Genomic DNA, 26,334 nt, shown 5'->3' on the forward strand with positions numbered 1-26,334 from the left:
TCTGATGCACCTTCAACTTTTATTCAACATCACAACTCCTGTAGTAGACATTTGGTCTGAGAGAACAGCAGACTATGGATTTCTAGTAGTATGTCTCAACAGAAAAAGCACTACAAGTATGAAATGAACAAGAGAGACAGGAAGGTTAAAACATGGCTACAGGCCTGCATGCACAGAACGATGGAGTATATAGAGACTTGTTCTCCTCTAGGTGAGTGCTGTACAACTGCCCAGCTACCATTCAAACGGTAGGCCAGTCAATTCTGTGCACGTAGCATTGTGTTCATAGAGCTGTTAGAAACCGAGTTGCACGCACAGTCTGGTGTACATCACACAGTAGTGTTGGGTAGCATCATGAACGACAAATCCATTCAAAAAAAGGCACAATCCCATCCTCAACAGTCACCCAGCAAAAAGCTTAGGGAACATACAGGCTGAAGTCATCAGAAACTAAAAACTACCCACGGTAGATAAAAAGTCCCACGGTTGCATCCAACAAAGTGCTCTGTGGATGGATGGTATAGCAGCAACTTGAGTTACGAGAACATCAAATCGACTGAAGTGACAGCACAGAATGTGTACGAGTCAGTAAAGCAGTCTTAGTTTCCACTGGTCCTGGGTCAGAAAACAGTCCTAAAGCATGTGTTTTAAACAGACAAAGCATGTTTATTTCAAACTAAAACAATATGTACCCAACATCAGAATATCCCTCTGTTCGGTTCTTTTTTTCTCCCTCCTGGCATGTAATTTTCTGTTTGTCTTCACTGTATAACTGGAAACAAATTACAGACATTTATTTTGGGGACACAACATTTTCATGTTTTCCATTTTAAAAATGTTCATTTTTCCCAATTATAAGCAGGTCTCACTGTATGCAGTCTATTTGTTCTGCCGAGAAACAGAAAGCATTGAAGGACACCACAGAAGCATTCACTGAAAACTTTGCAGCAGCATTTTAAAAGAAGAGGAGACAGAAATGTGGTCAGCAACTGCGGTTTTCAAGTATGGTGTGTAACTGTATTAATCCGTTATCAAACAGCCAGGATATCTTACTCTCTTCCATAGGAAGGTCAAAGCTCATTTTCCCCATATACAATTGAAACATTTTGGTAGGCAATTCAATAAAATTCGCCAAGCTTAGATTAATTAAAATAGGTGGGTTGGCATTACAACTTAAAAAAGGAAAAAGGAAATAAAACACAAAGAAAATTGTCTATCAATATATCAGCTAACGAGCCTTCTATTTAAGTACACTGGTATCTGTGAGAGATAAAATCATTTGTTATTGGTTATCAGACAATAACTGGTGTGAGTCAGTATTCGTCATGTCCCGTGTGGTGGTGGAGGTGGTTTGCTGACATGAGTACAGAGAAGAAGAGACAACTTTACAAAATGATCTTTTACCTACTGAGTGATGATTATGTCCCCTCAGTGTCTGTGACAGTGTCTACCACTGGCTGACTCGCAGCTTCCTCCATGGGCTCACTCTGTTCATTGTCTATGTCCTTAGGAAAGGCAAGCTGCTCCTGCTGCTCCAGTTCACTTTCAGGGAGCACAGAATCAGAGGAGGGTTCTGGAGTGGGTTCAGGAGAGAGCTCAGGAGAGGGCTGAGGGGAGGCCTCAGGAGAGGGCTCTGGGGAGGGCTCAGGAGAGAGCTGAGGGGAGGCCTCAGGAGAGGGCTCTGGGGAGGGCTCTGGGGAGGGCTCAGGGGAGGCCTCAGGAGTGGGCTCAGCCACAGTGCTATTGTCCATCCCAGGTCCATTGACCCACTGTGGTTCGGGAGAGGAGGCCTGCTCCTGTGACTCCTCGTCCTCCTCATCCTCGTCCTCCTCCTCCTCCTCCTCCTCATCCTTCTGTGGGCTTTCCTGCTCCTCCAGAGAGGGAGTCGTCTCTTCAGTTGGGCTGGCAGCTTGTGTGAAGGCCACAGGTGAGTCCTGGGACGAGGCCTCAACTAGCGGTGAGGCTTGGCTTGTGGTCTCACTGTCTGCAGAAGCAGTTGTTTTGGAGGGAGACTGAGCTTTGGACTGGGGTGGCGATTCTGTTTGTGGAGGGGTCTCAGGCTGGGGTGATGACTCGGCCTCTGCAGGAGCCTCAGTCAGTGGGCTCTCACTCTTGCTGTCAGATGATTGGTCAGGTGACTGGGTTGAGGGTGGCGACTGTGCCTGAGGAGTCTCAGAAGGAGCTGGGGTTTCAGACTGGGGCTCGGGCACAGCCGATTGACTCTGTGATGGAGGCGGAGACTTAATCTGAACCTGAGGTGGTGGCTGACCCAGGAGAGAGGGCTTGGCTTGGGCCTGAGGCAGGAGTGGTGACTGGAAACGTGGTGGAATCTGGGGGTTCAATTTGAGTGGTGCAAGTAGTTTTCCTTGGTTCAGGGTCAGGTTGGGATTAAGAGTTGGGGTTGGAAGCAGAGGTGTAGGTAGGGGGAGAAGGGGTGTCCAACTTCCACGGTCACGGTCCCTCTCACGGTCCCTCTCTTTGTCGCGGTCTCTTTCGCGGTCATGCTCTCTAGTGCGGTCTCGGTCTCGGCCTCGCTCCCTGTCTCTCTCTCTCTCCCTGTCGCGCTCCCGCTCTCTCTCTCGGCTGTGGCGGTTACCATTCATCTCCCTCCTGAAGTCAAAATCTCTTTCATCTCTGTCTCTTTGTCTGTCCCATGGGCGTCTTCGCTCATCTAGGTCTTGATGTAGTTCAGCGTCAAAAGGTGTTGTTGCTGCTGCCGCTGCTGCCGCTGCTGCCGCAGCAGTACCACGGTTCCAGGCCGGTGGCCCCGCAACAGCTCCAGCATTTCCTGAGACTCCAGCTGCTCCTCCTGCTGTCCCAGGACGGTTGTCAAAGCGGGTGGGGAAGTTCTGCCCAGGTGCGGGGCGCTCATCCTGAAAGCCTTTTGGAGCGCCTGAGGTCTGTAATCCTCCTCGCATGCTGTCTCGTTCATCAAAGTCCCCTCTGGTTTGGTTCCAGCGGTTATCAGGTGTGAAGCCTGCAAGAGCCTGCAGACGCCCTACTAGGCTGGTTCTGGCTGGCTGAGTCCCTGGTGTCTGGAGCAGGGGAGGCCTGCCTCCTACACCACCTCCTGCTCCGCCACCACTTCCAAGGGGCTCCCTATGATCTGGTGGAGGGGTCCTCAGTAAGCCTGTGCTCTGCTTTTCCATTGGAGGGAAGCGGTAGTCCTGGTCTTTGCCCTCATCAGCCCCAGAGGATGACTCGTCTTCTGTCTTGGATACATTTTCATTGGCAAGGGTGGGTGCCCTGCCAAAGGGGTCGAGCTGAAAGGGAGCCCTGGCACGGACTTGAGCCTGGAGACTACTTTCGAGGAGACCTGCAGCTGCCTGGGCAGGGCCCTGCTGCTGCATGAGGAGAGGGAAGCGGGCAGCTGCCCCAGGTTGGAGGAGGTTAGGTCGCACATCCAGAGGCAGCAGGCCAGGCATTCTCTGTCCAGCCAGACCAGACTGATGCAGCGGGTGGGCGAGGGATGCTGTGGGGTGCATACCAAGGAGACCCATCCCACTGCGGACTGCATTCTGCATGCCTGTAAACAAAAGACAATAACAGCAGAAACAGTTCAAAATTATTTTTTGCCGAACAGAATTAACATACTACCATAAATAAAAATAAAAAACTGAAAACATAACAGAAAGAAAATCTATAAATCAGTCAAGTAAGAACACATCAGCATTGCTTCACCTTGTAGTGTAAGCTCTGCAGCAGCATCCATACCCTCTGTTGACTGTGTTGGTTTGTCATTGGCGCCTTGCTGAGTTTGGACTCCCACTGGGTTGAACATACCAGCTCCAGGGATGGCTGAGGCCATGAAGCTACCAGGGATAGTGGTTGGAGGAATCATAGCACTGAACGGTGATTCCTTTACCGCTTCTTGGCTGGTTGCCACTGACGCCTGCACTAGAGCTACAGGTGGGTACAGGAGAAACGATAAAATGTAACCCAAGCTAATAAATTCCAACTGTCTTCACTGACACGTCAATTTCAACTATGTGCATGCATTATTTGTAAGGGTAGCATGTCATAAATACTCACAAGTAGTTGCTGCGGCCAGGCCTGCTGTCTGTGCTGCCTGCATGAAACCTGCACAACAGTTATTTTGGGTAAGACAGGGAATTTCTGTAGAACTGATCTTTTCGTGACTGTCTGCATTATTTACCTGGCGGCGGCTGTGATGCATTGAAACCAGCCCTTATGAAGGGTGGTGGTGGACCGTAACCTGGTGGGGGTATACCCATGGTGACAGGGAAGGTGGGAGGCACCATACCAACTGCACTGGGAACAGCCTGGGCCACTGGCAGCTGGAGAAAGAGTGATGAGAGAGTGCATACAATTCATGGATACGTTCATAGCATAATGGTTTAGTTAAGTTCCACAAATTTCTGTACCTGACCTAGTAGCCTCTTTCAAAGTCTCAAAACTGTCCTAATTATGGAAAATAAAGATATATTGTTAATTTATTTTTTCAATTTGTTTTTTATTTCAGTTAAGTAATTAGTTACTTAACCTCAATTAGTTTAACAAGTGTAGTTTTAGTTTAGTTTTTAGCTGGAAATTCAATTTAATTTAGTTAACTATAATAACCTGTGCGTGTGTGAGAGAAGTTCCACTCAGTTTATTCAACAGTCAGACTGATGTTTTGCAATGGTGTTCAAAATCCAAAGCACCTCTGCTTGCAACGTCGGAGTTGAGCCAAAGATGGTTTTAATGTCGCTTAAATGCGAGATGGCAGAGGCGGTATAGAGTTTGGGTCGAGCGGAACTGGATGAACTTGGACTGGGAACTTGTGATGGTGTTTTTCTGATTTTGTATGTGACACCAGCGCTGAATCAGATTGATTATTAGGTACAGCTTTTAACCAACTGAATTCTGGTTATTCAAGCCAACACTTGTTAAATTTACACTTCCCCATTGACTGTAGCGCAAAATTCCACTTACATTCCTGGAAAGAAGTACAACACAAGGAGCTAACTGTGAGTCTCACCAGCCCATTTCCCAGAAGCAAAAAAACAAAAAAGGCGATGACGGAAGCGGTAAATGAACGTACATATTTAAGACCTAACTAAATGTAATTTAAGACCTATGTGCAAAATATGGACGTATTTAAGACTTTTTAAGGCCTAAAGTTGAGACTGTCTTTAAACACCTTCCCCCTGGGGATAAATAAAGAATTCTGATTCTGAAATTTTAGACTTTTTATGACCCTGCAGAAACCCCGATTACTGTTCACATTATTTTCAGTACCTGTACAGGCATCATGGCGACCTGCTGGTTGAAGGTTTCGGTCTGGGTGTTGGAGGCTGCTGTGGTCTCAGTGCTTACTGGCTGATTTGAAACTTCTTTGGCTGGCTCAGCAGTCTTGGCTGCTTCCCACTCTGCATAAAACAAACAAAAAGGTGAAAACAAGGTTTTAAACTCATCAAATTCTTTGTACTTGGAAGTTTAGCTGAAATTTTCCAGTTAAATCCCTTTCTCTTTCAATTCTGGTGGGTGGACGGTTATGGGATTTATTTCTTAGAAGATTTTGAGCATTACCACTTCAAAACAAACAACTTAGGCATCACAGTAGACAACAAATCCACTTAGATGATCAAATGCCAAGAATGTGCCTGTGTTTGAGTATCTGTGTTATGCTTTCATCATGTGTGTACAAACTTAGTTTGCATAGCCTACTTTTATTTAAACAAGCAGTACAACTGAGTCAACAGACCTAGTCATGGTGCCAAGGAAAGAAGTTATTAAGTAGATGTGTTTTCACCATCATTAACAGTCTCCTGATCGATGATTCCTCCTTCAGCAAAGCCGTCCAGGTCATCCAGCTTCACTTTCTCCCAAGGGATATAAGTGACACCCAGGTCCACATCCCAAAACTGCTTGTACTCTTGCTTTACCCCCTTGTTCAGAGCCCATGCAATCTGTATCAGATACACACACAAAGGTCAAGAAACAGCATTTTCCATAGTTATTTCTGGCAGCATAAAAGGATCCATGTGACTGCAAAGCTAAACAGTCTGGGAGAATTCACCACTGGAGGTCACTGGAAAATTACATTAGAAAGAAACACAAGGACAATGAAAGCACAATCAATCAAATTATGAAGGTAATGTTTACCTTGATGATTTTGGAGCCAATCTTAAAGGAGCCGGTGCTGAGTTTCTGGCGGGCGCGGTACGCATCCTGTCTGTGGACCATACAGATGTAAGCACAGCCTCTGGGAGGGATCATCTGCAGACACACACAAACACAGATTGCATTACATAAGATATAGGAAGGTTAAGCAACAAAATATGACCATACAGCGGAGACTTAGAATATCCTTAGATGTATGGTTGATGAATAATGAGTAAATCAGAAAAAAAGAGTGTGATGCACAAAGAAATTACTAAAAAAAGAAGATTTTAATAGTAACAAAACAGGATTTCATGTAACAGATATCATTTTAATTCTCCAAAGACCAAAGAACTGGCCAACATGCTGTAGCTCAATCAGAGAGTTATAAGGGGGACAGGTCTCCTTACATTGATTGACTCAATCTGGCCAAACTCCTCGAACAAATTGGTGAGGTCTTGCTGAGTGGCCTTTTTGTCAACCTGGCCCACCCACAGAGTTGTGCTACACACTGGGTACAGGAGAAGGGAAAATAATTACTCGTCAGGAAAGCACCATCAACAAATGGCTATGAAAATATTCTAATACAGTGACTTCCACTTACCACTAAGAGTTTTGGATCGTATAGGAGGCAGTCCTTTCTTTTGCCGCTCCTTTTCTCGCTCTCGGGCGCGTCTTTCACTCGAGTAAGACCGTGATGACTTCCTCTTGCGGTCTCTGGAGCGCGAGCGTGACCGCTTGCGGTGTTTCCGTTTGCGCGAGCCAGAGCGGGACCTGGACCTTCTCCTCTTGGGAGACCTATTGAGAAAACATCAAAACATGTGGAACTCTCTCCAGACTGACTTTTGGTTATATTAACGGTAACATACAGATATTGTACAGATATTCACACTTAAGAGCGTGAATGTCTGTTTTTTTTGCATTAGAAACTAGTAAATTAGATAATGACATAATGTTAGTGTGACTGGAATTTGCAGAGTGTTTCGGTCATTTTCCTTTCCATTCAGAACAAGCTATATACAGTTATCTACAGCAACAGTCAGCACTTTTCTTACAAAGTTAAAAGATCAAAGCAGTCAATTCAGCATATTCAGCAACAGTCCTGGCACATTTTTTAAATTTTGCCACAGAGATAAGTGGGACTGACCTGGAGCGTGACCTTGAGCGTGTTCTGGAGCGCGTGCTTACAATCTTCTTTTCCTCTGCTTCAAAGATCTCCTCCTCCATACCATCGGGACCCTCGTCCAAATCCATGTCCTTAAAACAAGAAGTTGACTTTTACACATATACATACAGAAATACAAGATATGTACAAGAGGCCTGCAGATAAATAAACATTACCTGCTGTTGGTTGTCTATAGAGTCATCCAACTTGTTGTCAGGCTCAGGAAGCTGAGCCTGGCTGCTGCTCTGAGCTGTCGCAACGGAGTTCTCTTGACCAAATATTGAGTCCTGCCCTTCAATGCTCATTGCCTGGAAGAATAAAAAGAACTGTGTAAATATTATGTGTCCTTTAATAACAAAGCATCTACACAAGCAGGTCTAGTCATATTTACGAACAACCAACACGGACACAGTTGTTCATGAGAACAAACCCAATCTATTCAATAGAGGCATTTTTGGGGCAAGGTCATTTAGTAAAATTTGATGGTTTTACCTTTCAGATTGAAACCATAACATCGCAATTTATAAGACATGGATCATGTATTAAAACATTTGTTAATATCAATATCAAGTTAATGTTACATTACAAAACTGTTTTTTTGTTGTTGTTGTTGTTTTTTCAAGAAGGACGAGGGTTAGGTGATTTTGGTGACACTACAGTGAATATTAACAAAGTTATTGAATATTTCTCCCAATAGAATTTCCCCAAATTATGGCAAAGCACATTTCCAAACAAACAGTTGTAGAATAACCAGCAGGAGACCACTGATGTGTAAAATGATTTTGGTGACACTACACTGAATAATACTGAAGTTATTGAATATTGTTTTGTAGTAACTCTTTTCGGTGTTGCACTTTGTAGATGGTCCCTGTGCCCTCGTCTCACAGACAGCTGACCATGGAGACCAATGTTAATGTCCAGCCCGGAGGACCACTCGTGTTGATGAAAATACAGTTGTTGCTCGTTGTCTACCTTACTATGGTAGGAAAGAGTCCTCATTTGTGTTTTAACAATGTTTAGCTTATGAGTTATTGATCCGGAAAGTTTGAATCTGTGAATATATTTCCAACTAAATCCTACCACATAAGTCAGTTACGTATCATGTCAAGACCAGCTTAGCTCACATGGGTACCTGTGCTGTAAGTATCGTTCTTCCGTTTTAAGATGCTGCTGCTGTTTGAGAGGCAAGGGGAGCCATGGCCCCCATGGTCACCATAAAATTCCCACCCTGCTGCGTACTAGAGCCTATTGGATATTCAGGATCATTTATGTGCACAAACACATATTACTTAATTTGTAAAGCAACTTTAAACTAGTAACTAGAACGTGTGGTTAACAAAGATCAACTAGGGAAAATATTCATCTGTAAAAACCTGTGCGTGGGGAAAGAGTGATCTGTGTGTGCGTACCTTCTGTTGGTGCTGCTGGTGCTCTAAAAGCTGCTTCTGAAACTGCTCTAGGTTTTGCTGTTGTAGCTGCTCAGCCAGCTGATGGAAGAGGGAGCTGTTGATGGGCTCTGACACCATGGGCCTGGAAATGGTCAGCAGCTTGATTAGACCAGTGAAGGTGGTAGACACATTATTATGTTAGTTTTAATTAAAAATACACTAAACTCACAGCTGAGATGATGAAGTGTCCTTTTTAGATTCCTCTCCACGCTCAGAATCATTCCCAAAATCAAAAGGACCCAGAAGTTTCTGCAATAAACGGACAACATGATCAAATTGGGGGTCATCAGTTGAAGCAGGGAAAAAATAAACTTTTGGTTTGCTGACTGCAGCATTACCTTATTAAAAGAGGAGACCCTCTGCTCCAGGGGGTTAAGGCTGTTGGCAGTAGCGGCAGCTGTGAGTTGAGCTGTCAGAGCCTGTAACTGCACCACCAGGCCAGCATCCAACGCCTGCAGCAGGGACGGCTGAGGCTTCTGCTGCTGCATCTGTAGACTCTGCACAAGCTGCTGCAGCTAGAACAGGTGATAACATAGAATTTTTTTAACATCAACAGCTACACAAATTGCAGACGCACTAGATTGTTATTTACCTATAATCCAATATATTATATAATTTTGTCCCAACTGAGGAGCTGGGTGGTCACGTTCACTAACCTGTTGTCCCTGGGGACTCTGCAGGATTTGTGCCACAGCAGCGACTGTGTCTGTGTTGGTTATCTGGGATGCCCAATCAGGGAGACCCTGGACTATGTTAGCTGGGGTAGCTGGGGTTGCTGGGGTACCTGGACACACAGTGTGCGTTTCAATATGAAAAATTATGTAACTGCATCTCATAGTGATGTCAAGCAATATTTCAGAAAGCAGAGAGTGGGTATGTTGTGTTTCATTCTGCTTGTGTTTACTCTGACTGACCAGGTGTAGTGTTATTGACTGGGGCAGCACTGCTGGGCATGACTGGAGTGACGCTGGGAGGGGGGATTCCTGCTGCCATGTCCAACAGAGGCTGGATGATATCACTCTTGAAGACCGCATTCTTTTGCCAGAGGTTCAGGACTCGCACTATCTTACTCTGGAAGAACCAAGAACATGGAAAAATGCAAACGTGAAATGACAGTAGGCTGCTTAAGGACATGTGCCACCTGAGAACGACTCATATGATAAGAGAAAACAGCAGGACTGTCAGGGCAAAAAACTGACCAGTGACAGTTCACTCACTGAGTGGCAACAATGCAATAATCCGAGTGCAGTGCCAACTCACTGATATATTCCTCAAAACACCTATACCCATAAAACTGAGGCATAAATCGATGTATTAACCCCCAGGCAAGTTGCAAAAATGAAAAGCCACAGAGATGAGCACAAAACCTATTAAAAACTGTCTGACCTTATCATCTGAAGGGCAGCGGTAGAGGTGTTGGAACGTAGTGATGATATTCTTGCTGAACCGTGGCGCGAAAACATCTTTCTCTGTCCCAAACTGGTGTCGGGACTGTCTGACAATGGAGTCGATGACGTACAGCCCCGGGACTTTGTATTCTGGTTTGCACTGTCGACACAGAAACAGAGGACAGGTGTTAAGATATCTCACAACAGTGAAACAATCTATGAAATGACTGTCTTTATACATCAATTAAATAATACATTAATTAAGAATGCACCTATATAGAAGTCCTAATAACACTTCAAATATCACAAGCAGTTCATAAAATTGGTAAAGGAAAGTCTTACAATCTAGCAAAATTATGCATGAATATTTTGTGCATTTATTTTAGTTTATCTGCCAATGTTTTTTTACTGCACATAACCGACAATCCTCACACTCACCTTCTGTATGAACTTCTCCACACTCTGGACAACATGCTTGTAGAACTGAAATAGAAGCAAAGGAAAGAAGAGTTTGAGTGAGCTGAACAACAGAATTTCAGAGCAGAAATTAAGGGTACACTGAATCTGAAACTAGATCAGTTGCAGCTCTGGTTAATTAAAACCTGAGAAAAAGAACTGCAAATACATGACTGGGCTGAGCATGTGTTCTTTTTTCTTTTTGTCAGATCCAGAAGGAGTTAGAAGTAACAGTAGATTTAGAGAGAGTTGTGAGGGGTAAGAGTTGTTTTAATACAAATTTAATCCATTGAGATTTTATCGTCGTTTACAGAGACTTGCAAAATACATATAATTAATCCCAAAAGTATATTTGTCAGTTTTGGACCATGAAACAGAAAGACATAATGAATTACTCTCTTATGTGGGAAATAAGTATGTGTAACAGTGTAGCATGTAACATTCACCATTCGCCTGTATACAGGCAAACTAAACTGAACAGAAAAACACATTTAGCTCATTTACTGCTAAATTCTGACCACAACATGCAAACTCATACGCCATAACTTTGTATACCTTTAATTTGGTGCAGAGTTAAATGCATTTCACTTTACTGGAACATCAGACTAAAAGACTGGCTAACACAAATGATAACTTGCATTTTTTTGTTCACTTTACGGCTTGGCTATATTCAGTCCACATACTCTTAGGTAAAACAATGGTGAGATTACATGACATCGTAAAAAAATTGTGTACAGTTTTGGCATGTCAAGTTCAAGTTAAAAACCACAAAATGGCAAATTATTATGAAGGTATTTTTTCTTACAAAATCATGTTTCCTCAGCCCAGGGTTTAGAACTCTAGCTTCAATAGTTACACTTGTGCAGACTCTGCTTTATTGTTGTGCATGTGAAGGTTGAAATTTAGAAGAAATTTATACTGGCAGTACTATAGGTTTTAACATTTCAACTCCTTATCACATCCGTTATTTTCTCACTAAACCTGCCCAATTAAGGAAACCAAAGATGCTCCATTAAATTGGTGATGGTGCATTTGTCTTATTCGCACTTTCTTAGCTTTCCAGATAGCTGGCTAACTTTGTGCAGAGACCTATTTAAACCCGCCACAGGGATGTACGTATGCGGTGAGGGGAGTCAGCTAGATGAGATCTGTCGCTCAAAGAGTTGTGACCAAAATGGTGTGCTAATGTGCAATGACTGTAAACAATTTATTGTTATGGTACTAAAAAATAACAAAAAAAAACCAGATGAATACAATGATGACAATCCTCTGTCTCTGTCCTCTGTCTACACAGTGCACGTCACAATAGCACCACCTTGGATGCTGTGCACAGTTAGAACTGTCTGTGCCACTGCTGTTAATATCTGACCTTTCAAATCATGTCCACACGCAGTATTGTCCCAATAAGAAACTTAAACTTCAGGGAAAGCACAGGTCAAGTAAGAGAGTCAGAGACTTATGTGCACATTCACAAAGTAATTATGATGATGCACAAAGGCATTGAAATTCATGCCTCAATGTTGGATGAGAGAGGTTTTTGCTGAAGCATTATACATTCATACAAAAGACACTGAGACAGACACTGAGAAACAACTGAAAGACCATGCTATACATTTACCCTTTTTATTAAACTAACATGGTCTAGCAGCCTTTATGTCTTCTTTGCAATATGTGGTATCTGGTAGGACCCTGACCAAGAGGTATGAACCACTATGCAAATTCAGATTTGCTGTGAGCCACACTGCCCACAAATTCGTATTAAAAATGCAATTACCACAGTCAGCCAGTAGATGGAGTCAAAGCACAAGAAGTTAAGAAGCAAGAGTTTATAGTTCTTATCACAGGGAACAAATACAGGAGTATTGTCATTTTAATTAAAACAAGTTCAAAGGTGACCGGTAAAAAGTCTGTCAGGCAATGGAAGACATGCTCACACTTTATTATGTAAGCCAAGATCACATACAAGGCAGTATGGGGTTATGGTCAAAAACGTTCACTTTAACTAAAATATCGTTATGTATGTTATTGCAAATGCAAACTGTTGGTTGTTGAGAAGTTTTTTTTTTAAAGAAACTGTACATAAAAATCAACCTTTTTAAGCTAAACCAATGGCATTCCATAAAATCTTTCGCCAAAACCAAATAAAAACAGAGTGGAAAATAGTTGTCACTGATTTGCGCAAGGAAACTATCAAATCTACCCCCCTTTGTCAACTAAAGGCTCTATAAATCCAGATCTCTGCAGCTGAAGCAATAATAATGATTATTTAGTCAAATTAATAATAATAATAATCCTTATACTATGCACACTCAAGGAATATAGATTAGTTCAAACAAGAGCATGATACATTTTCAAAAAAAACAACACAGGTGGCAGAGAACAAGTCCAAAAAGTCTGAAGACCTGCAAAGATTAGCCTGTGGCAATGGCAATACACATTTATATAATCAAACTGAACTGGGCAGTGCAACTGAATTGATTTATTTAATACGATGCACATGATCCCAATCTAAATTGACTACTGATTTTGTTTCGACTGAATATAATTTTGTTAGAAATACTTCAGTTACAATACCAGTTAAGCTTGGATATGAAAGAGATTAGGGAACTGATGCTGTGAATCATTTGCACATCACATCTGCTTACAGGTTTAGGTTTGGCACTTCTTTCAAATGTTTGAGTGGTCATAAAACAAAGCATTGTACTTGTGCACTCATGCAACTTCAGAAGCAATCATTTGGGCACATATCCTTGCATATTAATGCTGCAACCACTTCAGGTTATTTTGTTGTTTTTTTCACAGATCAGATTTTTTTTCCTATATTGTACATATGGCTTTACATTTAAACAGTTCTTTGCTGCCCTCATATTATTTAAATCTGAAAAGCAACATGATATCTGCCTTTAGGTTTGGCAGTGCCCTAAGTGAAACAGCTCCTGCGACATGTTTTAATTCACCTGAGCTTAAGCAATAATATATTGGGGAAAAAAGTGTCTGCTAAACTAGTTTACTTGCTAGTTAGCAGTAGCCATACTAAAGTCACTGAAAAGAGCTGAGACTGAGACTAATAACTCAAAAGAAGGAAGAACTCTTTAAAGAATCCTGCTCAATGACAATAATAATAGTGCAAACAACAGAAACCTTAATAAAAAGGAGGTAAATGCATCTAAATACAAAGGAAATACAGGCAATAGGACCAACAAGCATCTGCTGTCCTAATGAGCCGATTATGATACAATAGTCAGCACTGACCAATATTTACAAGCAGAACATGATATTCAATGAAAATAGGATCTGAAATGTTGTGTCCTATAAACATTAGTAACCCAGTCTCAAAACAATAACAAAAGAGGGTGTTTGATGAAATTGTGAAGTAGTGTGGGATCATGGGAGTTGTTTTCTTCATTGTTCAAGAGTTTGTGCTCCATCATGAGTGAACAAAATAAGCAATGGTAAACAACAAAAGGAGTGGCTTGGTAGCTAGTTTGCCAACTTCAGTCCTCAATTTTTGACGCATCATCTAGTTTTTCCCATGTTTCCTTCAAGTGCCCCCTGTAGTTTCTAGCTGGACAAGGGGCAAGTGAGATCCTTTTAACAGGCACCCAAATAAATCGCACAGTCAACTTACATAAAGGAAGATAAAAGTAACAGTCTTGTTTGGCTAAATAAAAGAAAAGGTAAGTTGCATTGTCTGTATACAGTGTTTATTTAGAGACAGGGTGCAAGAAATTGACTGAAAGGTAAAGAACCTGTGACTAGTGTCATCACTGAAATATTGGGCCTTTTTTAATTAAAGGCTACTGACTTTTAAAAACAAGCATTCTGATAGAAACACTTCTATAACTAAATTAAAATGAAGTCCAATTTGAGTATTACAAAAAATGAATGATGGATTTCATTTGAATAATTTCTTAAGTTAACCAGTTACTCAAGCGCATTTAAAAAGGACTGACTCCGAGTATGTCTTTTTAAAGATGATAGCAGCACTTACTATATCAATAAATATAGTATAATACTGAAAATAGTGTCAGGAAAAGTGTAAATTCTACCACTGAATTTCCATTCAGGCATTTCAGTATACATCAAAAAACAAAAATCAAATAATGTGATTTGTCACATACATTTCAATAAAAGTAAAATCAATCAACTTTCTTTAATGAATATAATTCATTTCTGCAGTACTGGTACTTCAGTTGGTTTCCAAGCTAAGGCAGATATTATCTTTATATCCTTAAATGTGCACAATGCTGTTATGAAAAACAATACATCTAACGCAAAGGTAAAATTTACAATAGTAATGAGATAACAGAAACAGTTAATTCATCTATAACTATTCTATCTGAATTAAGTCCCCAAAACATTGTTTTAGGCTAGAAAGGTAGCTTCTTGCAAGGCTCTGTCATAGATAAGCACAGTAAAACCGTAGGAAATTGTATTGTCCTTTGAGGAATAGTTTTTTTATTTAGTTTATTAAATCCTAAGAATCTAGCAGTGAAGTAACTAAATAATGCACCTTTAACAGTGTTTGAGCCTTAATTGTTTTTCTATTACTGTGATCATATAAATGTGATTTGTGGTGGTGTTTTATTGCTGCTAACAGGGTTGTTAATACAGGTGTGTGCAAGCTCAATACAAGATGCACTGAGTATTATCTCTGACATCAAATCCAATTCCCAGACCTTAAATTTCAAGTAACCAAAGCATACTGAGCACAGACATGCCTTTCTCACACAAAACCCATACTCAGATACTTGTTGCTGCAGTGTGAACCAGTCTCTAGGCAACTGATCAACTGCAGAGCATGATTAAAAGGGCAAAGGATAGGAACATCTTTGCAACATTGACCCTGCCTTTTCTTTATTGTAATTTGACAAATGATGGTAAAAATTACATTGAGATTTCAGCAGTGTTCACCCTCAGAAACCAACAGACCCATAGGCTTAGGCTACCTTATAGTAACCCTGCAGTTAGGTGAGCTAAAGTGACTGATAACACCAACTGGAAAGAATAGAGCACAAGGAAACGAAAAAAGACAGATAACGTGGATAGCAGCACAGACAAGACCAAGCCACATTATATCACTTGAGGTGGGATCTCTCTCCAACCAAACATTCTCCCCAAGTTGTCAGCCATAACTCTAATAATGAAAAATATGCAGTTGGAAACAGTGGTCCGACACTGCTGTGCTTATTTTATGTACTGTGTTCCTTTACTAGCAACTTTGATAACTACCCAACAGCCGCATCTCTGGTAAAATCTAAATATAATTTTCCTTAGTCAGTGGCCTGACTGCCTCCAACTAATGCTTGTGAAAATGTTATGAGTTATTAAATAATTAAACATGTATTTTAGATTAAATAAATCTACACACTTCGAAAAAAAAAAGAAAAATGACAAATTGTATATCAACTAGTGTGTGATGCTGGGGTTTTCCATATAATATATATCTATATTGTAAAAAGACTTTCTGATTCAGTCTAAATGCACTGTAGCCTAAACAACAACTTAAATAGTACTTGATCACTGTTTCACATTTCTTTGTGGGCTCTTGATATGTGCCCTGTTGGTTCCAGTTCAATTGAAATTACTTTTGACTAGGTGAAACTCAAAACCAAGAACATTGTAATCTCTCTTTTTGGCAGACTGAGCAAATAATTAACTTTCTCTGACAATTGATATGCAAATAGTGATCACATTTTCAGATTTATGTAACTATGCATGTATAGTTGCAATTTATATTATATGGAAAATTATATTTAAAAAAACAAAGTCCATTTAAATTTGAGTTAAACATCCTATTTCCAATTTAGTAAACACATTAATAAACTGTGTTCAGCGTGGTGTGATAGCCAGGAATTATTTAAAATTCTGAGCAACTTCCATTTTCATTTTTCAAAGATTGGGGGGGTTGTACAAGAAGCATGAGGAATTTCTTTGTATTTTTTTCTCCAATGATAACCTGGTGAATATGGTCAATCTAAGAATGCTCATATACAAATTACTTGACATTATACAAATGGCATGAAATTAGTACAAATGTAAGTGCTGCATGAAAAAAAATTCAAATGAAATGTATTGTGCAATTGTGCAGGATTCTTGTTTGCATGTAATTTGATTTAAAAAAAAAAAAACGTAGTAAGGATTTGTTATTTGTTAGGGTCTGTACCAAACAAAAACAACTTCTTCTATCTGGGGAACAATACTTATATGACAGGGAAACTCTGCAGAAATACAGTGCAGAATTCAATTCCTGCATCCTTTCAAACAGGCTGGTCATAGCCATGATTTTAAATATCATAGTTCAATCAGATTGAAATTGGCACACGGTGAGAAAGGCATGTCAATTCGTGACAAATGTCTCACTAACACAGACAGAAAAATGAATATAATACAACCTGCACGTGCTCACACAGGCCTGAGAGAAGGTCTAATCATCCTAAACAACAAAAAAAATTCAAACATGCACTGCTACTCTGAAATGGTCTCCATATTACCTGCAGGAGTTCTATTCGAGTATGCAAATGTTCAAATTAGTTAAACACAAGACTTTACCCTGCAAGCTCCTGAGTACAAAATCTTCCTAAAGTCAGATTCAGACCATGTGTAAACAAAGAAGATCACTATCTGAGAGTTAACAGTGAGTGGGTGGGTGTTGATGTTTCACAAAGTGTAGTTAATTTAGACTCTCTTTTTTGCCTGTATGTTGCATGTACTCTTTCACTGACATGTCGTAATTATAAATGTAGTGGCAGCCATCATTGCACATTGTGGCTTCAAACCAAGTATATCTGGAAGAGAAATACTTTTTTTAAATGGGTAAAATGTCTGACTTTCTAAAATACACAGAACCTAAATTTTGTTGAACTTCATCTCATTGTACTGATCAGTCACTGACTATTTACTAATAAGTATAGATATTACTGGTTGTAAAAGTGCTCCATAGGAGGGCAAAAGAAGACTTGGTTCGAAGATTCAAACCCGACACTGTTTTAGTATTTACAGTATGGTAATAATATTTTCTTTGAAGTAACTTATGTATAATATTATTGTATTTCAAACATATGTCACTGTACAAAGTTTGATGGACACATAATGCTGCATTTATCATGTATCAAGCAGACGAGAGCTAGTCTTAAAATCACTGACCAAGTCCCTTTGACTAGCTTTACAAATTCTGAAAAAAAGACATTAGAGATCATAGATAAGCTCTCATACTATGACACATGATGAATGCTGGTCACACGTGCCTCGGTTATGTTACAAGCCAAAGACAGAAAGTGACGACATTATGCCACTTCCACTAAGTGTTTTTTTAGTGCAGAATTCTGACTTGACAAATGCACAGACTACCTGACGTGAAGTAACAAATTATCAGCTTGAGAAATTAATGCCATTTTTCTTTCTGCATCACACTACCAAAAGCAGTCCCTACGAGGCAAACAAATGGTGTAAGGACAGTCCCTAACAATGGCTGGAAGGATTAAGTTGACGAACAATCACATCAACCATCTCTGATAGCTCACTGACCACTGAGCCCTGTACCGTTGTAACATTCAGTGCGTTTACATGACACTTGAGAAAAACGAATTATTGGGTTAGTCTGACTATGTTCTGATTTTTAAGATGCATGTATAAACCTTAGTCTGACTAAAATTGGACCAGATCGAGTTTCTCATAGTCAGATTAAAACACCTAGATTATTCTACTGATAGTCGATTACTCCTGCATCTATGTGTTTTTCCCAGGGGAGTGAGCCAGAAATAGGACAGCGGCAGCATCTAGTTTGTGTAATTATCATGTACACCATATACGAAATGTACAAAGATGTAGCTTTGTCTTGCTCTTCGTACATCTTTCTCGAATGCTGAGGCAGAGTTTGTTGTCGATGGTGACATAAAGAGGTCAGCCGGAGGTGGCTCTATTACCACTAGCTGAAATGGGTACAGCGCCACATATCGTAACAGGGTATGACATGCTTCAGCCAGTAATTCAATTTTCTCACTGGCATGTATACTCGGACAACTGCAGCTGTCCGATTGAGTAGTATAGTCAAACTATGGCTCTAAGCTGACTAAAATGTGCATGTAAATGCACTGATTGTGATTAAAAAGGCACCCCACCAGAGAGTTGTCGTAAGTTTGCTGCCTCTCAGTGCACTGATGTTATGATTTTTTTTTTTCACAGCAAAGTGACCCATTTGGGGAGGTGTCTTTTCTGCAGGTTTCTTTCAGTTGTACCTTTGTTAATTGCCTTTTCTTTCAAGTTTCTCAGTATAGATAGCAGGATGACTTTGAATTTGATCTTGTGATCAAAGTCTCTTTCTTGGGTCTCCTGAGTGGTAGTTTCTTAATAGGTGTACTGACATCAATAAATAACAACTGTGACCTGCATGCAGACTGACTGAATCTATATGTTTTACCACATTGGTATGAACCAAAACCAAAACGATTTTGCTGTGGTCTAACCGCAATGTAAAATGCCTGAATACATGCTTCATCAGGTCTGTCGGACAACTGGAAAAAATCTTGTTCCCTCAATGGGGTTCAGATCAATCAGGTCCATGCTGTGCTGAGACAGGTAGTGAACCTTCTTCACACACCTTCCTCTGTGCCAGCTCCCTTTTTTTCCCTGACTCAGTAAGAGTAGACATGCTTTCTTACTGCTTTGGGCTACAAATACTGATTATCATCCTCTCCTCCATTACAGTGCACTAATGTCTGGACATCAGGGACATCAAAGTCACGATGTCAGTGTGAATGACTACAGCAATAGGATCTTGTGATGCACGATGTGAAATTCTAGCTTGAGTTCAAAATTTCAACTTGTGCTTCACATCTCCCATGGAGAAAAAAATGCAAATTTGCATCTTTTAGTAGACTTTGTATGTAATCTAGACTGTATTCACCTTACATTTGGTCTGAACACACAATAAGGGGAGAAACACATACTTAATATATGAAATACATCACAGGCAGGGATTGCTGCAAAATCACAAAATAAAATTTAAGGAGGACTGTTTGGCTACTGTCACAACCCTCCTATATGTGATACACAACATCCAAAAAGAAAAGAGACGGCTGTCTTCAAGCTGTGAAAAGGGCACTGCAACTGTGGGTAATGTATTTCAATAGTCTCAGTTTAAGAAAGTAGCTGTGTACAGATGTCATTATCAATACATTATCAATAATTAGCACCAACCTAAGAAGTAGAAATTTTAAATATTAGAGGTACACTGTTTTAATTGCAAAAAAAACCCCAAAAAAAACAAAAACAAAAAAAACAAAAAAAAAACTTACAGCCTTATTGCCTACTGGACTTTCAACAAAGTGCAAAGCTTTCCTCTGACTTCAATATGGTCATCCAGATTTGTAGTAGCACTTACACTCTTTTCTTAAAACTCTGTGGTCCAACAGAGGGGAAACCATGTATATTCTGTTGGTAAAAAATGTCCTCACTCAAAATTGACAGTGTGTACATGCAACAGGCTGTGCATTGCACTCACGTTCATCTCTACTGCAAGTTATGTTGCACCATTAGCAAAACAGGCTTTTGTCCAAGAGCCAAAAATACATATACGGATATGTTTTTTCTTCAGGACTTTTCTTTGAACTTCATGGAAAACGTTATGAGGTGTCAAAGAAAGAGGCGAAGAATTCTGAAAAACTAAGGACATAACAACCAGGGCTGTAGGAATTTTGGGACAGCATTCTCGCGCTTCATTTGGTAAAGGCTGTCCAGTGAATGCTATGCTAAAGGCGATAATACAGGAAGCAAAGAAGAGCAATTACAGAATGCGAAGAGGTTTTGATACATTTAGGTTTCTTTACTCAGTTAGGAGCCTTCCTTTGCAATACATTACTTTTCAGCTACAACCCTAGACTATTCCCTGCACTAAAGCTCGATGGAGGGAACTAGCAAGGTTTCCTGAATGGATAATCATGACACCATAACTTCATAGACAATAAAGATTAAAAAGTTGTGAATGAATCGAGCCTTTTTGCTGCCATTATAATGTTTTAAGAACCGTGTTATTGCAATGACAAAAATGCTTAATTGTAAAGAATACTTAAGATAAGGCTGAGAGTGAGTTGTGATTGAATCAAGAGTGATTAGTTCTCATTTATTCAAACGTTTTTTGTTTTGTTTTTTAGTGACAGTCCGAATTAATTGCTAATAACCAGGACTTGAATTCCATCTGAACAGCACAACCAAATCAGCTGCTTGGACATCTTCAGCTGCTTTCATGCCATCTGTGCCAACATGATTTAAAAAAAAAAACAAACAGCCACGCTGTGTGTGCAGAAGACATGAATCACGACTGCTCTGTCAAAACAAACATTCAGGGCATATGGACTGTTCAAGTGACAACCCTCACGGATAAATTAAATTTATCATATTGATGAATATCGTTAAATCAATGCAACGGTAATAGTGGCTTGATTTGTATGACTACTACTTCACTCTCACGTACTAATGCATGAATGACAAATGTATTTGTGATGCCCTTTATGTTGAGGATGAATGCGGAAATTTGCTGAACTTGTGTGTTCTGTGTTAAGCAGCACTTTACCAACCCAAAGAACAACAATAGCAACTTGTCTATCTGATTTCTCACAACTCCAGGATCTAAAACCCTACACCAGCTCATGATTACTCAAGACCCATCAATACATAGTCTGAAGCAACACAGAAAATATTTTGACTTGACAACCAAGAAAAAGAGGTACATCAACTAGACAACAACACAAACATTGCCATCAGACAATTCAAGAATTAACCAGTCAATTTTCCTTCAGTTTTCTAAAACAGGTGAGAGCTCAAAGCCAGCATCGACCAACGTATGATAACCAGAGGGGGATTATGGCCCACAACAGTGGCAACAGCAAATTCCCCGCTTCTCTGGGTGTGTGGGAGCAAATTAAGTTAAAAAGATTTGAGTCTTCTTCCATCTTCCTTGTGAAACAACCCATACTCCTACCTAAGCTGGTTAGGGATTCTCTTATCTCTTTGTAACTCTCTCCACCCCATCCTCCTGCTTCACTTTCAGTGCTTTGGGGGAGCTGGGAGAGCTGCTGAGGGAAGGGGAAACGGGTGTTATTCACGAGAAATTTAAGTCACAGCAACACCAAAACAACAGCAGTTCCTTTAAAAAACAACAGCAAAAAAAGGACAAGGAAACACACTATCAAAAGATTTAATATTATGGACTGGTGTCCTGGACTTTTGCTGTCAGGCACTGAAATATTCAATAACTACATATGCTGGTGAAATGATCTGTTTTTTTAAAAGATATTCACTCTTGCCCTTTATCCCCATATTGCATCTCAGAGAAAAATGCTGAGCAGTTCAGCTCAGTTTTGTTTATTTCTACACTAAAACCACAGATGGTCATAGGGACTTGGTCAGTTTGCTCAGCCTTTTTCTCTGGGGCTTTTAATAAGTCCAGAGTGCAGGAAACCAGTCTTTAGTGTAATGTAGTGTATGAATAGGAGACAAAAAATGGTAGAGTCATCTACCATTCTGAAGCAACCAAAATATCACAATCTAGCTTTAACATGTGATCCATAGACATGTATGGTTGTGAATGTAGAACAATGCATTTGTATGTTTTTTAATCAGATTGTGAAGAATGTGATTCTTCAACTGGGTAGCAATTTCAAAAAGACCAATTGCACAATTTGAAAGGGCAGATAATAGACTAAAGTGACCACAGGGTTCTGTGAGTTAAAACTTGAAACTTCAATATGCAGCCATAGGAAATGATGGGCAATGTCAATTTATGCTGCATACAAAAGGGGTGTTCCTGCCATGATTTTGGCCACTCTGTTATGTCTATCATAACAAATTGACCTCCATTGTAATAAAGATGGCTGTCTAAATAGGCTACTTAATGGATTGTGTTCCTTGATTTGCATACCTAACTGAACCAAAACCTCTTTTCAGACTTGAAGTCTATTTTATGAACATAATTACAGTGTTTAGGGGCACTGAGTGCTACATGTCCAGTGTAGACACTGGCACAGGACTGAAGTCACTGTTGTATTGCCACAGTGTTCAAATATTTGCAAAGTAACTTAAGTCATACCATTTCAGTGTCTGAGATTTTTAAACCCCATAGTTAACACATGCATGTACAAGCAATTCCAGTGTAGCTCTTTTGTCTGTGTATTCAACCTGTCAGCTCCCACATAATGCTAAACCTCAATGTTGTGATCCTCTTTTATACGTGATCAGCTATTCTATTTTCACATTTGCCCACTGTTACTCCAGTACTACTGTTATATAAGTTCTTAAAATGCCAAAAAACAACAAAAACTATAAAAACACACAGAGTCTCTAACATAATGTCAAACAACATCCAAAACAATTTGTTCACTTGCACGTCAGAAAAAAGAGGTTTTATATGTTGCAGTACAAAAAGCACCAATGTTAATAATAAAATCAATGATGGCTGAAATCCATTTCACTGCTTGGTTTTAGGGACCTCGTATTGTGCGTACTGGCTCACTGCCACACAGTCCTGATTTAGTCGAACACTTTAACGGAACACAGCCATCATTACTACAATCCCTACAACTGAAAGCCAACACGTCTGCTGTGAAATAGGCCTATTGCTATAACTACATTTAACTGATTTATATGGTGCAAATTGCTAATTTTTTACCATTTGTTTACTTTTGCAATGATCGAAAATACAGTTTCCGTATATAAGTTTACTCTTTATACAATATGATGCTGTCAGTCCAAATTTGAATGTCCCTCTGTGACCAATTTTATGTTTTTACTTTTCAACATCATAGATCAGAAAAAAATTGTATATGCAGCAACAGATTCTTGAATGCCAAAATGAGCATGTGACAATATCAGATCAGCAGAGTTTTTTTACACAGATATTTTTTTTGCCCAACTTCATCACCATGCACTTATCATGTGGTCTATGTCTCTTATAGCTGATAATAACAATTAGAGTCTCCCACTCTCTGAGCCATGTTGTCGGGTCAGTGAAGGAGAGATACACCTGATTTACCTCCCTTGTCAGATGGCAATGTACAGTCTATGTCATTGTAGCACCTCATTAAGAAGTTTATTTAGGGCCGTTAAGAATCTCCCGAGAAAACAATATGATATGGGAAGAAAGTAATTATTTCTTAATTATTTGCTGAGTGAAAACTTTAGAAGGTCTCTTTTGTGTCTTTCACACACATAACCAAACTAATATTGAATAGAGCTGTGGTCTACTTTTACTTCACTGGTTTTTTTTCTTGCTGCAGTCCTCCACCTCACGTCATCAACATGTTAACCCGTGTAAAGAACATTGTCATTCATGTTGGTGGGCTCCGCTTGAATTGAGCAAAAATGCACAGTACACAGACTCCCATGCATCACATTAATAAGTTTTGGCTTGCTCTTCTCCTCTTGATTCTTTGCATTGGCCCCACAATACTTTCTCATTGCCTGCCTAGTTTGTGAGCCTACTAAAAACTTAAAGAAGTACCTAACAGGTTCCTTACCAGTATTTTTTAAATACAATTTAGGATATAGTAATCAGAAGATCTGACACAAGTTCTTCATGCTCTTGTACACAACTGCATACTCTATGTGTAATTAAAATCCTAAAATGTTTTCCAGTGTATTGTACACAAGTATTCACACATGCTGCTAACATGATGTCTTAAACAACATAAGAAGTGTTGATGAGTTAACTTGAGCTAAGATCCCCAAGTAATCGATCCAATCACTGGATTAAGCCTACTTGGAGTCTACATATGCATTTCTAACTTTGAGACTTTATACTTGTTTCTATGTTCGCTAAAGGTCTGTCTTTAGGATTTAATCGATAACAATTTGTCATTATTTATTAGTAGTATTTGGAGTAGCATATAGTCTAAGTAGTATTTAAAGCAAGACATGAAACAAAATGTAAGCTCTTGGAGAGAGTTTATTGATTGTTCAGTCTCATCCCCAGGTTGTCAAAAATTTACACTTTGGGTTGGCAGCTTGGGTCGGACGCCAACCCCAAAGCGTCAAGTAGGGATTAGACTGAACAATGAACAATCTATCTCCAGGAAGTTACATTTTGTTGCTTTATGATCTATTTTGCATTAGTAAAGTGAGTTTGTGTCTGAAACAGACTCATCTTTGTTGATTTTCCTTTTTTTAATCAATAGCAATAGCATATTTTGCATACTGTCTTTTATCACTCTAAGAATGTAAACAGGCACATGCCTTTAATTATGTAGGGGCCTGAAATCTTAACATACATTGTGTTACAAAATAGTTGTGGACTAGATTCATACATAAAATGTTCTAAACAGGAGATGGAAAATATTTTACAATTCTTTATTCCCCCACAATCTGTCTCATTCTTTGTTACTACATACTTACTTTTATAGCTTTGATTCCAGACTTGGTGATCTGGGTCATCTTGGCCTTGGAGATGGGCGGCTTGTACTCATTCAATGAGTACAACTGAAATAGAAGTGACAGAACAGAGAACACCTTTTGTCATACAATACAAATAGCAAAACATAACTTCATATATTTCATATATTCATAGCATACAAAGAAGAAAAACAAGATGCTTTGTTCAGCATTTGCAAAACCTTATTTTTTTCAGTATGTTCATGGTCAGAGAGCCATTGATTTTCATAATGAGACGATAAAATGTTCGTGGGCTTGTCTCTGACTCTACCCCTACCATTTGTAATGATACACTCATTACAACAAATAGTCCATTTCCAATTTAATTGCTGTAAACTACGGAATCAAATTCGTATTAACAGTTTATTATGAGTGTATAATGAGGTGGGTTTTACACGTATCGTGCCGAAGGACGGACATACTTTTGTGTCAATGCAGACAAACGGCAGCGCTAGCTTTGAGCACTCCGATAGCGAGTGGTTAACCCTAGCTAGCTGTCCTAATGGGCTACTTCATCAAGCCATTTATATTCTGTGCAACCACGCACAGATTAGGAGACAATAATTCAATCAGAGTTGACGTTATACGCGCATTATTATTTTGTACAGTGACACTATACCCCGAGGAATTCTGTCCATGTCCATATTAGTAAGTTAACTAATCAAGTTATCACGCAGCTGATGTGGTTTTGCTAACTTGTAACGTTAGCTAACTAGCTAGCTGGCTAGTGAGCATTAGAACCTGTCTGTGGAAAATTCTGGCTCATTGACTGGCAACCGTGCAAGTTGTGTGTTAGTAAGTACATTCTCTTCACAGCTGTACTCGACATAGTCGACACGTATTAGACACTGAATGCGTTAGCATTGACGCCGTTTTGTTGTGCACAGACAGCGGCCTTGTGAGACTACCCTCCTCCTTCTCTGCTAACGGTAACGTTACTTGATGCTACTGTTAGCCCACAAGCTACCGCAATTGTGAACTAAACATATTCTGCTCTCATTGTGTTCAGGTCTTTAAGGGAGTCAAACAAACCTCATTGTTAAATGCTTTGACGGCCTCCATGGTGTTGGGTTTCGGCTCGCAGGCGACTGTAAATATTTACAGAAATCTCCTCAATAACCGGTTTGAGACATGCATGCTCGACGTTGGGTGAGATGGAGGAGACTGCCAATATGGCGCATACACCCTCAATGGGAATTCTGCAGAGGGACCTGCGACCCCTAGTGTCAACCCAGGGACACTGCAAGCTGTACCAACCGGTTCCCTTGGCTTTTGTGTATCAGAGTACAGAATACACTTACACACTCATTTACGGTCAACATAAATCAAAATAAAGCCGCAGTCAAACATG

At 40.0% G+C, this 26,334-nt stretch overlaps 2 protein-coding genes and 1 long non-coding RNA gene across 7 annotated transcripts in view; 1 reads left to right on the forward strand and 2 right to left on the reverse strand.

Moving 5' to 3' along the window:
- Window positions 1-1,430, reverse strand: part of tiam2a (TIAM Rac1 associated GEF 2a) — a 95,637-nt gene extending 94,207 nt beyond the window's left edge. The window contains exon 1 of the mRNA XM_037071850.1: window positions 1,405-1,430. The gene's annotated coding sequence lies outside the window, so the exon portion shown is untranslated. The remainder of the gene's footprint in view (window positions 1-1,404) is intronic.
- Window positions 1-26,250, reverse strand: scaf8 (SR-related CTD-associated factor 8). 4 transcript variants are annotated; one of them, XM_037071855.1, is made up of 21 exons: window positions 26,016-26,188; window positions 24,948-25,031; window positions 21,541-21,634; window positions 10,545-10,589; window positions 10,105-10,266; window positions 9,633-9,789; window positions 9,375-9,502; window positions 9,057-9,233; window positions 8,888-8,967; window positions 8,680-8,800; window positions 7,447-7,578; window positions 7,253-7,362; window positions 6,710-6,903; window positions 6,516-6,616; window positions 6,109-6,222; window positions 5,756-5,912; window positions 5,242-5,372; window positions 4,157-4,298; window positions 4,033-4,080; window positions 3,682-3,903; window positions 1-3,526 (listed from the first exon to the last, which is right to left on the reverse strand). In XM_037071855.1, the coding sequence occupies exons 6-21, from the start codon at window positions 9,709-9,711 to the stop codon at window positions 1,419-1,421; spliced, it is 4,044 nt and encodes a 1,347-aa protein (XP_036927750.1). In that variant the 5' UTR covers window positions 9,712-9,789; window positions 10,105-10,266; window positions 10,545-10,589; window positions 21,541-21,634; window positions 24,948-25,031; window positions 26,016-26,188; the 3' UTR covers window positions 1-1,418. The 4 variants fall into 4 exon arrangements, with proteins under 4 accessions (XP_036927750.1, XP_036927749.1, XP_036927748.1 ...); XM_037071854.1 differs by lacking the exon at window positions 21,541-21,634 and having other exon boundaries at window positions 3,715-3,903; window positions 26,016-26,250; XM_037071853.1 differs by lacking the exon at window positions 21,541-21,634 and having other exon boundaries at window positions 26,016-26,248.
- Window positions 25,238-26,334, forward strand: LOC119004702. 2 transcript variants are annotated; one of them, XR_005070273.1, is made up of 3 exons: window positions 25,238-25,631; window positions 25,800-25,912; window positions 25,993-26,334. It is a non-coding gene; the product is annotated as an uncharacterized LOC119004702 (long non-coding RNA). The 2 variants fall into 2 exon arrangements; XR_005070272.1 differs by lacking the exon at window positions 25,238-25,631 and having other exon boundaries at window positions 25,773-25,912.

This window comes from Acanthopagrus latus, chromosome 16, assembly GCF_904848185.1.
Source record: "Acanthopagrus latus isolate v.2019 chromosome 16, fAcaLat1.1, whole genome shotgun sequence".
In the NCBI taxonomy this organism is placed as follows: Eukaryota; Metazoa; Chordata; class Actinopteri; order Spariformes; family Sparidae; genus Acanthopagrus; species Acanthopagrus latus.

Coding starts and splice junctions, on each gene's coding strand:
- scaf8 (XM_037071853.1), bottom strand. CDS start 26,045: ATGGAGGCCGTCAAAGCATTTAACAATGAG. Junction 4,081..4,156: donor TGCATCACAGCCGCCGCCAG/GTAAATAATGCA, acceptor ACTGTTGTGCAG/GTTTCATGCAGGCAGCACAG. Junction 3,527..3,681: donor TGCAGAGCTTACACTACAAG/GTGAAGCAATGC, acceptor TTTTGTTTACAG/GCATGCAGAATGCAGTCCGC.